Here is a 12,646-nt window from a genome sequence, read left to right as displayed (position 1 = left end):
TGCTCTATAGTCGTCACACATACGATATGTGCCGTATTTTTTTTGCACTAGTAGCACAGGAGTACAAAATGGAGATGAGCTAGGCCTAACCATGACCTTCTCAACTAATTCATACACTTTCCACATAATCTTCTCTTGTTGAGCTTGAGAAACTCTATAAGGAGGTTTGTTAGGCGGTGAGCTTCCTGGAAGAAGTTCAATTGCATGGTCATCATTACCTCGTTTAGGAGGTAGCTCACAAGGGATATCGTCAATAAAGACATCTTGAAACCCCTTGAGAAAATTGGATAACTCTAATTCCTTTTTGTTGTGTATATTTTCTTTTGCTAAAACATTAGGTTCATTTTGAGAATCTTTAACAAAAATCATGTACACGGAAATAGAGCTCTTTATTGACTTGTTGAAGCTTGTGTATGTACAATGGGTATAGTGTTCCCCCATTTCTTTAGCATCTATATACATATCTTTTCCCCTGAACTTAAATGAGATTCTCCTTTCAGGGAATTTAACATTGGCAACCATGCGATCAAACCATAGTGCCCCTAGGATTACATCCTCATGCTTGAGAGGAGAGATAAAGAAGTCCTCTTTGTCCACATAGCTTTGGACATGGAGCCTCAATTTCCCAATTAAGGGAGTGACTGAAGCTTCTTGCCCCTTGAAAGCACCATCTGCGGGTAGGACATCTCCCATCTCGTAGGTTTGTATGCCTAGCTTGGTGGCCAACTCTATAGATATAAAATTATGAGTAGAACCGGGGTCAAAGAGAATAAAAGGATCATGTTCTCTTAACTTTCCCCAAGCATGGCATAGAGGAGATCCTTTGTGGTGACTTTCCTCCTCTTGGATTTAGACCAAGGTAGCTCTAGGAGGATCATGGTGGTTGTTCTTTTGGGGACAAGTGCGATACGCATGCCCTTGTTTGCCGCACTTCAAACCACCGGTTATCCTTGCGATAATGCTCAAGCTCTTTGGGAGAGAGTTTCTTTTTGCCTTTGTAAACTCCCTTCTCCTTAGTTTTGTCGGAATTTTCCTTAGGAGACTTTTGGACATTGTCCTTCCCCATAGGCTCATTGGGACCCTTGTTTTCAGGGGGCTTAGAATTCTTCTTAGCCCGTGTTTGGAAATTGATTTGAGAGGCCACCATAGTATGATGTATTACCGCCGATATGGTGCGTGGCCTTTGGGAGTTGACATACTCCGCCATTTCTTCGGTTAAGCCCGCACAAAATTGCTGCTTTTGCTCTCCAAAATCCAACTTTTTGAAGACAATGGCTTTGAGTTGTAGGTCCCAAAACTTGTCTACATATTTGTGGATGGATTCATAGGGAGAGAGCTTCAAGCTTTGCCGGTGAGTACTTTGTCTTTGGCATTGGTGGCCAAAAACTGCTTCATAATGGAAGCTCTTAAAGCTTTCCATGTTTGTGGAGCTTCACTGTTGGCCCGTAGGCTAGAACACCATTGTCTGGCACACTTTTGAAAGTGCATAGCTACATGGCGTAGCTTAGAGGACTCCGTGAAGCCCTCATCTCCAAATGCCGCATTGAATTGTTGGATAAAGGCCAAGACTTTGTCCGTAGCACCAAAAGTGCCATTGTAGGTAAGGAAAGAGATGCTCTTCCCTCCCTCTTTGAACTTCTTGAGCTTGGATGACCTCTTCCATGCGGCATAGGATTTCCTATGGCCTCTTCTTTTTGATGGTTCAAAGGTTGCACCATCACTTTCTTCAAAAGATGAAGAATTTGAGGAAGATGGAGAAGAGAGTGACCTCTTTCTCGCCTTTTTCTTGCCTTGATTTTCGTTGTCTTGACCATCACTTTCATAAGAGGAAGAGGATGAAGAAGATGGAGAAGAGGGTGTCCTCTTTCTCACCTTTTTCTTCTCTTGATTTTTGTCATTCCTCTTTGAAGTATGGTGTGGAGAAGTATGCGATGGTCTTCTCCGTTTTGGAGGTGATGGAGAGCGTTTAGCCCGCCGTCTTCGTGGAGCCATCTCCGTCGAGGTGGCAGGAGACTCACTTATTTCTCGTTCCTTCGGTGGAGGCTCTTGAGTTCTCCTTTGAGAAGGAGATGCGTCATCAAAGAGAAAAATTTTGAGCCCTTTATAGGGATCCTCTTCTTCTTCCCAAATCGGAGAGAGACCTCTTTTGGAAGTCTCGCAAGGAGGCTTCCTAGGTGTTCTCTCGTCATGGTGGGGAGCTTGGAGAATCCCATGAGCACGAAGTTGTCGTTGCACTTCACTTTGGAGGGATGGATTACCCATGGCTTGTTGAAGGCTAGAAACAAGATAGTTAACAAGCATCGGGGCATCATTAGTAGCTTACTCATTAGAAAAATCAAAGTTATCAATATTAATTTCACTCTCTTTACTATTGTCAGAATGTTTTAGTTGTAAAATTTTTAGGTGTACTTTGGCACTTCAAGCCCTAGTTGCTACTCCCCTTTACCCCTTTAGAAAAAGCACTCAAGCTACTGTACCTATGGCTCGAATACCATTAATTGCAAGGAATAGAAGAGAGGGTCGTTCAACACCAAAACCGCACCAGCTCCTATCAATCTTCTAATAGCTCAATAGTGGTTAAGCCGTAGGCAAGCCCCGTAAGACTCCACTATTTTAAGACCATACATTAGAAAATTTCGGAGGTCATTTGGAGGGCCTTGTAAGAAATTGTATTTCTCTCTCTAGAAACTTTTTTTAAAATGCACTTGCACCTTGTGAGTACGTCCAAAAGGACAACCAGACAATTTAAAAAGTAGATTTATATTCCCAATCATCCTTGAAAACGGTCACTTTTTTATTTAATGTGAGCGTCTTTTTCAGGAGGTAGGTGCGACGCATTCAAGGCAGCTTACGTCATCACTGAAAGTTGAAAAGTCACAAACTGTCAAATAGTGATAGATTTTGAGGCTTTTGACACCACCAATGCGTCCGGAACGCCAAAATACCCTAGTACGAATGTCTACTTGTCTCATTCCGACATCCGGAGAGGCAAAAAATGTCAAAAAACCCCAAAAATGGGCTTTTTACTTAAGGCTCGTGAGGAGGCATTCTAAAATGCTAGAATGCCCCTCTGCGCGCCGTTAGTACAAAGCTCCTTTTAGTGATTTTTGGACAATTATCTTTCAAGAAAGCCTACCCATGTTTCTCTATTGCACTTTTGCACCATGCTCTCTCTCTCTCTCTCTCTCTCTCTCTCTCTCTCTCTTTCTTCCTCTCCCTCTCCCTCTCCTTTCTATAGCTTAGCATATTTAAAGAGAGAGAGAGTGAGAGACTCCCATTACTAACGGCACGCGTGGAGCATGTTTTGACCTCAAAAAACACCTCCTCGCGCCCTTAGTATAAGGTAACAGAAAGACTCTCTCTCTCTCTCTTTCCCCCGCCTTACTTCCTCTCTCTATAACACTCACACATACACACACAAACACATACACTGGTGGATGCACAGTACTAAAGGCGCGCATAGAGACATGCACACCGGTTGTGCCTCTCTATGCGCGCCTATAGTATAGAGAGAGAGAGAGAGAGAGAGAGAGAGAGAGAGAGAGAGAGAGAGAGAGAGAGAGAGGCTCTTTGTGTTTGTGTGCGTGTGTGTGTGTGTGTATGTTATATTTGTGTGTCTGTGTGTTTGTGAGTGTGTGTGTCTCTGTGTGTGTATGTTATATTTGTGTCTCTGTGTGTTTGTGTGTATGTTATATTTTTCTCTCTGTGTGTGTGTGTGTGTGTGTGTGTGTGTGTGTGTGTGTGATCAAAATGCACTTTGTAGAATTGTAACAATGGGTGTGCGTGCTTACTCTTATAGACCCGAAATTATGATCTCTAAGGCTAAGATGATGAAGAAAAAACCTATGTGATAGATGGAGGCCTTTTTAGAGATTTTTTGACATTTTCCTCCAAAAATCTCTCTAAAAGAGAAAAAAAGGGGCTTTTTACTAACGACGTGCGATGAGGCATTCCAAAATTTTGGAATGCCCCCTCGTGCGCCGTTAGTAAAATGTTCTTTTAGGGGTTTTTGACATTCTTTGCCTCTTTGGATGTCGGAGCTAGGCAATTGGACATTCATTTCTAGGATATTTGGGCGTTCCGGACGCATTGACAGTATCAAAAGTTTCAAAATCTTCCACCACTTGATAGTTTTGTAACTTTTTAAATTCTAGTGATGACGTAAGCCGTATCAAATGCACCACATATACCTTCTGAAAAAGGTGCTGGCATTAAATGAAAGAGAGTGATCGTCTTCAAGGACCACTAGATTATTAAATGAGGAGAGTGACACCTTTTATATTTTTGTTAATATCAATCTATTTTTCTACGTAACGTAGGCTCTTCTCTCATTGGAGGAGCTTATTTTCCTCTCTCTTCCAAAAGGCCCTCCAAAAGACCTCCGAAATCTGCTAATGGCTCTCGACGGTGATGCCCCATTAACTGCACAAAGGCAGACGCACTGCAAGGCTGAAAAATCCCTATTCTACTTACTCACATGCAATTAATAGTACCAACCATTTATAGTTAGCTTGAGGACCTCCCTTCTTGAGCAAGAAAAGAGAAACCTTGTGCTCTGATACCAATGTAACATTTAATGGCCTAGTAACTTGTGTGTAGCGGAAAATAGCATGAACATAGTGAGCATTTCATTAGAATAGATTCCTAATGAGATCAACCAGACTTTTTGTGACACACACTAAGAATCCAATTTCCCTAGTGTTTGGCCTTTGGACACAAACTTTGAATTTTAGAACCTTAGCATTTTGGAAGTCTTAATGGGCTGAACCTTAGGGTCTTTTAAGCCCATTGTTGCACATTGGTCTTTTGCAGATGGACCCCCCTTTGGATCCCTACTGTGGCTAGTCTGCTAGCTTAACCAATATTCTAGCTTTTTCTCCCCTAGCACTTCCCCATATTAAATGATCAGTTTAACATGAGAAAATCATTTAGGAGAATTAGATATTGATTATTATGACACATGATGCATTGGTTTGAGGTCAAATACTTCCATTTGCATGTTTTACATACTCTCGAATATGTCAAAAAATTGTTTTTTACATATGTGTGAAGTTATGGTCTATGCTTGACCTAAAGGTGGGAGCTATTTTGCATTATGTTTATGGTGATGGAATGTTATTATATGATGTATGGGAACTCATGGATCAATACGGATGCCTCATATGCATGGTTATGAGTGCTTTCCACCGTTCCACTAGAGAGATGAACTGCAAATGTGATGCATCAACTTGCATGGTTGGATGTTGTCAGAATTGGATTTTTATATCATGATTAGTTGCTGGTCGGATCCTTTTTATGCATGAAAGAATCACGTCTTAAGAGTCACATGTGTGTGGACTCCAATTGATTGCAGGAAATCATGTGTCAAACTCCAAGTGTGGTAGTTGGTTTAGTGTGATTATGATTTATGGTAAGGGCTGAGATTCCCTCATGGATTATGGTAGAAATTTTATGGTGGAAGCCGGTGTGGCTTATGGTTTTTTTCTCTGGATTTGGTTATGCTGCCAAAATGTTGTCAAAAAATTTGCAGCCATGTTATATTCTAAAGTGGTTATGCAGGATTGGTCGTGCCTCACCCAAGTAGGGTGGAGTGCTGACCCGTGTGATGTTATTGGATTATGGTTTATGGTTTATGGTTTTTGGATTGGATCATGAAGTGATCAAGATGGATTATGGTAGACGTGTAAGGGTAGAGACCGTGTACAATCTAGCTGCTTGGAAAAGATTGTTTGTGCATATGGAAAGAGATCGATATTGTGATTGGACTCATGTGTTATGTTTCTCATGGCAAAGTCACTACAAGACTAGGATCATCTACATCGCTTAGCCTTAGACTAAAGGGTCGTTGACCTGGGGCTTTGTTGGATTGCGGGGGTTGCCTAGGTCTTGTTCTTTTTTTTAGGCTCAGAAGAGGCGTGGCACCTAAACTGGTATGGTTGGTGTTGATACCCTACCACCTATTGGTACTTGGGATCCTTTCAGAGCTGGGGTTCATGAAGGGAGGCGAAGCGGCCTCAGCCTATGTCTGGCTCATGTAGGTTGGAGGTGTTCTGGCTGGCTCTCAATGAAGTGAAATTCTCGGAAGTGGATGGGTGGGACGGTTGATCCCTACACAGGGTCCGGTGCTCTGGTAGTTATTTTGTCATAAACTTTTTGATGTTATAGTATGCCTAGATTTATTCATTACATCAATACATGGTTGCCTCTTCCATTTAGATGGGCATTTAAAGATCGAGGAATTCCAAATTGCGAGCGAGATTTTTCGAGCGATCTTTAAACCGAGCAGGAAAAAACAAGGTACTTCATAAAAAAAGGCAAACCCATCAAGGTTTATCTATTGCTTTGAAACACAACCACAAGAGAATTTTTCTCATGTCTCCTTGATTATGGCCTTGAGGGAACATCCCCCTTGGGTGTAATAGTTGGAACCATTTATGGGCATGTCTTACAGAGATAATGGTACAACAAATGAAAGATATTGTATTTTTATTGACCTTGGCTATTGCTATTCAATGCTATGGACCTTGGTTATTGCGACATCAACATTAACAATTCTTGGACATAGTGGACCCATGATTTAATGGATACCATTCTTCAATTACTACCTTCGTTCGTTGTGATGAGGGTGGTTATTTCAAATACAAAGTAAAAAATAGGGCACTCAAAGGAATGTTATGAACACGACTACAAATTCTCCATCTGCCTTTAAAGAGCATAACCCATGGGGGGGTGAACTGGTATCTTTGTATTGAAAAGTTAAGGTCTCTACCACTAAGATAGATCTCATGACTTGAAATTACGTTTTATTGAAATATGTTTTTAAGAGCATTTTTATAGTTTTTTTCATCAAGCTTATAAAAGAAATGTAGCCATTCGCGCCGGTGCAGACAGTTACAGACAGTTTTTTTTTCACTCTTGTCTTTTAAGAGCTGGGTCGCACTGAGGGTACTGGGGTTCCCAAATAAATAGCGGAGTCTTAACTCTATTCCCGCCATCCGCGCCGACGCGAACAGCTACATACAATTTTTTCCATCTAGCCATCCGCACTGGTGTGGACAGCTACACACAGGTTTTTTTCACTCATGTCTTTTAAGAGCTAGGTTGCACCGAGGGGTACTGGGGTTCCCAAATAAATAGCGGAGTATTAACTCTATTCCCACTAACCCTCTGGTCGCATCCAACACCAAGTACTTGAAGATATTAAAGATCTACTGGTTGGCTGGGTTTGAGCGCATACAGTCCGGGACGAGGAGGTGGCAAGTGGAGATGTACGTGCAGTTGAAGGCGAACGCAGCAGTTCTACTGGCTGTGCAGGTCAAATCCGCGCAAAATTCGCTTAACCCCTACCTTTTCAATACACTACAGTGCGAATACGAAAATCCCAGCACTTGCCTTGGCGACAGAGTGCGACCGAGTATTAGTAGAAATATGCCAACCCCAGTGTCCCCACTCCTCCCAGGCGTGACTCAGCTCTAAGCGTTTCAAACTTTCTCGAGACTCTTCCTCTCTTTAGCCATGCATGTTTGTGCAGATAGAAAGAGATTGACGCTATCTTGGTTTGGGACCCCACCCTTTCCAAGAGACCATTTTAATTGGCATGTTTTTTAATAACAAACTTGTCAAACAATCTAGACTTATGTAAAAATCTAATGTATTTTCACCTTCCAATGAGGCTGGGTTCAAACGAACCCGATGGCAAAGCTCAATGGTTCTTGATTGCCTCTATCGGTTGTCTGTTCACACAAGCCAGAAGCACAAAACAACGATATAATTGCAGGAATGATACTCACACAGCCACACTTCAGTACGCACAGATCATGGTTCGACTTGTGCCGCCCGCGTTTTGCACTGAAAAGTGCCTTGTAACCAAGTTTTTCCAAGGAGGGAGGGAGGGGGTCGGCCAAGCAACGGTGGGTCTGGAGAAAACATGTGATTCTTTTGCTCAATCCGTGCGTGCATGCACACTTGTGCCTCTCTCTACCGTCGGCTCGTATAAACCTAGCCTGAGATTACAATTTGAAAGTTTTTAGATTCATCAAAGAAATTCGACATTTCAGTAAACTAGGATATGTGAGAAATGGCATACTCTCTCTCTCTCTCTCTCTCTCTCTCTCATTTGCGCTAGCTTGGATGCATATTGAAACAATGATGACCAAGTTCAAATTCTAGATGTTGCAACCTTTTAATCTTATACGTTTAAATTTTGAACACTTAAAAATATATATATATATATATGTCTCTAGCCATCCGCGCCGGCGCGAACAGCTACAGACAGTTTTTTTTTCACTCATGTCTTTTAAGAGCTGGGTCGCACAGAGGGGTACTGGGGTTCCCAAATAAAAGTGACGATGAAGCCCGCGCAGGCCAGCCTCATGGACAATCACATCAATTGAATGGCATGGCCATGCATTGGCATGATGATGGCCACAACGTGATGCAGTAAATCATCATCCACAGTCGACGACGGTGCATACATAACATTACTGGCGTCCAAGATTTCCGGGCACATAGTTGCTACCGGGGAGCCCAATAATTTTGCACAGCGTAAGAGCTTACAAGGTAAGAGAAGCGGCAGCCCCCCCCCCCCCCCCCCCCCCCCCCCCCCCCCCCCCGCCCCCCCCTTCTCTCTCTCTCTCTCTCTCTCTCTCTCTCTCTCTCGTGAGTCATCTTGCTGCACCACACTATCTCGCACGGGCGGCTGAAAATGGGATCTACCGTGTGATATATAAGTGATGAGGCTCGTAGCTGGCTCTTGTGTTGTGAAAGCTGCAGGTGTATCCGGGATAATGTTGAAGATATATGTCATTTATTTGTTGCTTTCCCTACAAACAAAACAAACATGTCTTCTTTGCTTTGCTGGTGTTAAGCAGCTGAACCATGCTATTTGCATCGACTCCGCCACGTGGTTCTTTGCTGTCGACTCTGCACACTGCGAGCCCCTCGATTCAGGCACCCTTGCACAGAGAGAAGCTTGATAGGACCAATAGATGACAGGTCTTATTACTACTTTAGGCTCGGGTAGAGATCGAGGGTACGCACGCTGTTGCAGGGTTGAAAAAAAAAGTCTGTCTCTAGCCATCCGCGCCGGCGCGGACAGCTATAGACAGTTTTTGTTTCATTCATGCTCTTCAAAGGTGTTCGAAATCCCTCAGGCTATTTGTGTCAACTCTGCACGCTGCGAGCCCTCAATTCAGGCACCCTCGCACAGAGAGAAGCTTGATAGGACCAATAGGTGATAGGTCTTATTACTACTTTAGGCTCGGGCAGAGATCGAGGGTACGCACGCTGCTGCACGGTTGAAAAAAAAAATCTGTCTCTAGCCATCCGCACCGGCGCGGACAGCTACAGAGAGTTTTTTTTCATTCATGCTCTTCGAAGGTGTTTAAAATCCGTCAGGCTTCTTTGCCTCTCTCTAGCCATCAGCGCCTGGAGAGAGAGAGAGAGAGAGAGAGAGAGAGAGAGAGAGAGAGAGTGAATAGCTCAACAACCCTGTGCCCTTGGCAATTGTTCAGGCAGATCATCAAGCTACATGATGAGCACGTGATGATCTCAAAGGTAAGATATTTTGTTACTGAGCGCTAGCGCTCTTTGATCCTAAGCCTGCAGGGAAGGGAACTGCGCAGCAGGGCAGAACCAAAAAGGAGTGCCGAGACCTCTCAAAACCCTGGTTATATTTCGCAGGTCATCAAGCTGGAGACGAGATGCTTGCCAACGTGATTAGCACTCTCAAAGGTCAGATATTTCGTGCGATCAACCACTTCAATGAACTCAAGGCAGATTAACATTAAGCTACGTGATGAGCACTCACTCTCAAAGGTCAGATATTTCGAGCGATCAGCCCGCCCTTCAGCCCCGTTACTGAGCGCTAGCGCTCCCTGATCCTAAGCATGCATGGGAGGGGCCTACACAACAGGGCTGAATTGATTGTTTCTCCCATGGCAGCTATGGCGAGCGTAGGAGTTAAATAGTGTGCATGGTTTTTACCTTTTGCTGAGCGCTAGCGCTCCCTACCTTTTCTTGCAGCTAGCGCTCAAGTGTTTTTCAAGTGGCGAGAGAGTTAGCAACAGCCTTTAGGGGTGCATCCCCGCAAGTGGAGCTTCAATTTATATCACTCAGGTGCATCTTGATAGTATTCACATGAGAGAGGGAGTCGAATCAACCGGGTATTCCTACAATGGGTGACTCTCAGTCTTTGCCATTGCTTCTCGTTGTCCAAGCACAATAGTGCTACTGCATGCACTCCTTGGCCAACTCTACCTCTTGGACATGATGCGAACTCTAGCTGAGCTATGGATATGTTGCCTCTCTGTTGAGCATCACCTTTGAGCCGTGCTAGCAATCGTCGGCTCACCACGTCCCATGCAACAAGCACATAAGACCGGGGAATGTCTGCCGATGGTTGTCTTGTTGAGGAATCGGCTGAAGTATGCCTTGACCTATCATGAAGTGGTTGCCATTGTGATGCAGCGACTCATCTCTGTGGATGGGAAAGTAAGGATGGACAAGTGTTACCGTGCTGGGTTTATGGATGTTGTGTCCATTGCAAAAATCGAAGGGAACTTCCGATTGCTTTAGGATAGCAAGGGAAGATTCACTTTGCACTCCATCAGCCTTGAAGAGTCTAAGTACAAGCTATGCAAGGTCTGAGATGCTTGCTTCGGTGAAAAGGGGATTCCCTACATCACTACATTTGATAGGTGCACCATTGGCTATCTAGATCCCCTTATCAAGGCCAATGACACCATTAAAATTGAAATTGAGACTGGAAAGGTTGTAGAGTTCATCAAGTTTGACATTGGCAACATTGTTATGGTTACTGTGGTCGCAATAGAGGCAGGATTGGGAATATCAAGCATCGTGAAAAGCATAAGGGAAGTTTTGAAATTTTGCACGTACAAGATGCTACCAATCAAGAGTTTGCCACCCAGCTTGGCAATGTGTTTACTATTGGTAAAGGAAGAAAGCCTTGGGTGACACTACCAAGAGGCAAGGGTATTAAGCTGTCTATTGTTGAAGAAGCCAAGAAAAAAGCAGGAGCTCTAAAGGGAATTGTGGCTTGGGTTTCTTTTTTCAGCAGGCATCTCTTTTGCAGATTGATGTTCCCTTTTGAGGTATAGTACTAGGGTCTCTTGACACAAAGAGTCTTTTGAATTAGGCTTGGCTTATGCTCATGTGAAACTCATTTTTGAGCTCAAGCTAATTTTGAATGCTACGATTTCTTTTACTTTTGGACATTTTAATATGAGTGTATATCCAAGCTTGTTATTAGGATTAAGGTTGTGATTTTGATATCTCAAATGAGGAATTTTGAAGAGGTGTATCTAAATTTTATATTGTGCTGTTATAGTGAGCAAGAGTCTTCAGAGCTGCTTTTTACTCCGAGAGAGAGAGAGAGAGAGAGAGAGAGAGAGAGAGAGAGAACATATGTGTGGAAAAGCAGTTAGTATCATAGAGAAAAAGAAGTTGATTTCAGCATGCAGGAATCTAACTACAGATGACCATAAATGAAGAGAAGTGCATGATGAGGCAGGTCGATGTAGGCGATGGTGATCAGATGCAGCTTCTGTTGTTGCCGAAGATGATGCGGGCGATGTTGATGCTGAGGCCAGGGAAGGTGGTGAGCGATAGGTTGGGCAAGGTAAGCTTCACACATAGAGAGTTAGAGCCTGGCAAGCTGGCACCAGATTCAGTAGGGACATGCAATGTAGTGCCGGAGGAGGCGGCTATGCTGCAGCACCACTCAGTCCGGCCATCGCCACCATTAGCACCAAAAACACTGTGACCATGCGCTTGCCAGAAGCCATCTCTCTCTCTCTCTCTCTCTCCCCCCCCCCCCGTCATGCTAGCTCGCTCATGTACTACTTTTTTAGCAAATTTGCATTGACGCTTCCTTCTCTTTTTAAGAGAGAGAGAGAGAGAGAGAGAGAGAGAGAGAGAGAGAGAGGAGAGTGAGGGTTTCTCTGTGTGTGTGTGTGTGTTGTTGCAGCCATCTCATCTTGTCATCACTTTTCTCTCTCGTCGGCAAGCTGTGTAAAGTTGCCTCGCTATCACCTCTACCTCTCTCTTCTTGTCCATCCAGGTGCTTTTCGGTACAGGTTGTCCAATTCTCGGTTGTATCGTGCAACTTTGTTTCTATAGTATGAGGTATTGTACGTGCAAGTGCCAGCTTCGATCGCTCAACCCTAGCCAATCCCAATCCGTATTCTTTACAAAAAAAATTGCTCAAACGTATGAAGCCCAAGCGAGAAAAATCCATGCCAAAGAAGAGTAGAAGCAGAGGCAATTATAGTTAAATAGGTATGGATGCAGACTATAGGCGATTATGCCAGAAGATAATATTTTCAAATATTGTGTTACTTTTTTTAAAAGTAAACTTTCATCTTTTGGAATTTAGGAGGTAGTCTATCCATTAAAAACTCTTTTTGTTGTAGTGCATCAATATATAACAAACAATAAATATTTTGTTGATGATAAAATTTACTAATTGAGTACAAACACTTGCTCGGGTTTGTCTTTTCTCGGAAAAACTCGCTCGGTGTATGGTAAGACTCTTAAAGATCCATTGTTGTCATTTTCTCGTGTCTCTGTGCACTCTATTTCATCCTTTACTATATTCTCTCTCTCTTTCCGCAACACAGTGTACACA

The 12,646-nt window shown here is 43.4% G+C and overlaps 1 protein-coding gene across 1 annotated transcript; it reads left to right on the top strand.

The window, feature by feature from the left end:
- The first annotated feature begins 10,388 nt into the window (after positions 1–10,388).
- Positions 10,389–11,782, top strand: LOC147442189 (uncharacterized). The gene is made up of 3 exons (XM_086529609.1): positions 10,389–10,491; positions 10,669–10,950; positions 11,531–11,782. Exons 1-3 carry the CDS (start codon positions 10,396–10,398, stop codon positions 11,780–11,782), a joined length of 630 nt encoding a protein of 209 aa, XP_086385735.1. The 5' UTR covers positions 10,389–10,395.
- The last annotated feature ends 864 nt before the right edge of the window (positions 11,783–12,646 follow it).

The sequence above is a fragment of the Adiantum capillus-veneris genome, chromosome 14 (assembly GCF_014529385.1).
Source record: "Adiantum capillus-veneris isolate H3 chromosome 14, ASM1452938v2, whole genome shotgun sequence".
NCBI lineage: Eukaryota > Viridiplantae > Streptophyta > Polypodiopsida > Polypodiales > Pteridaceae > Adiantum > Adiantum capillus-veneris.
Note: the sequence above shows the minus strand (reverse complement) of the source record. Positions and strands in the feature narration are given on the sequence as shown.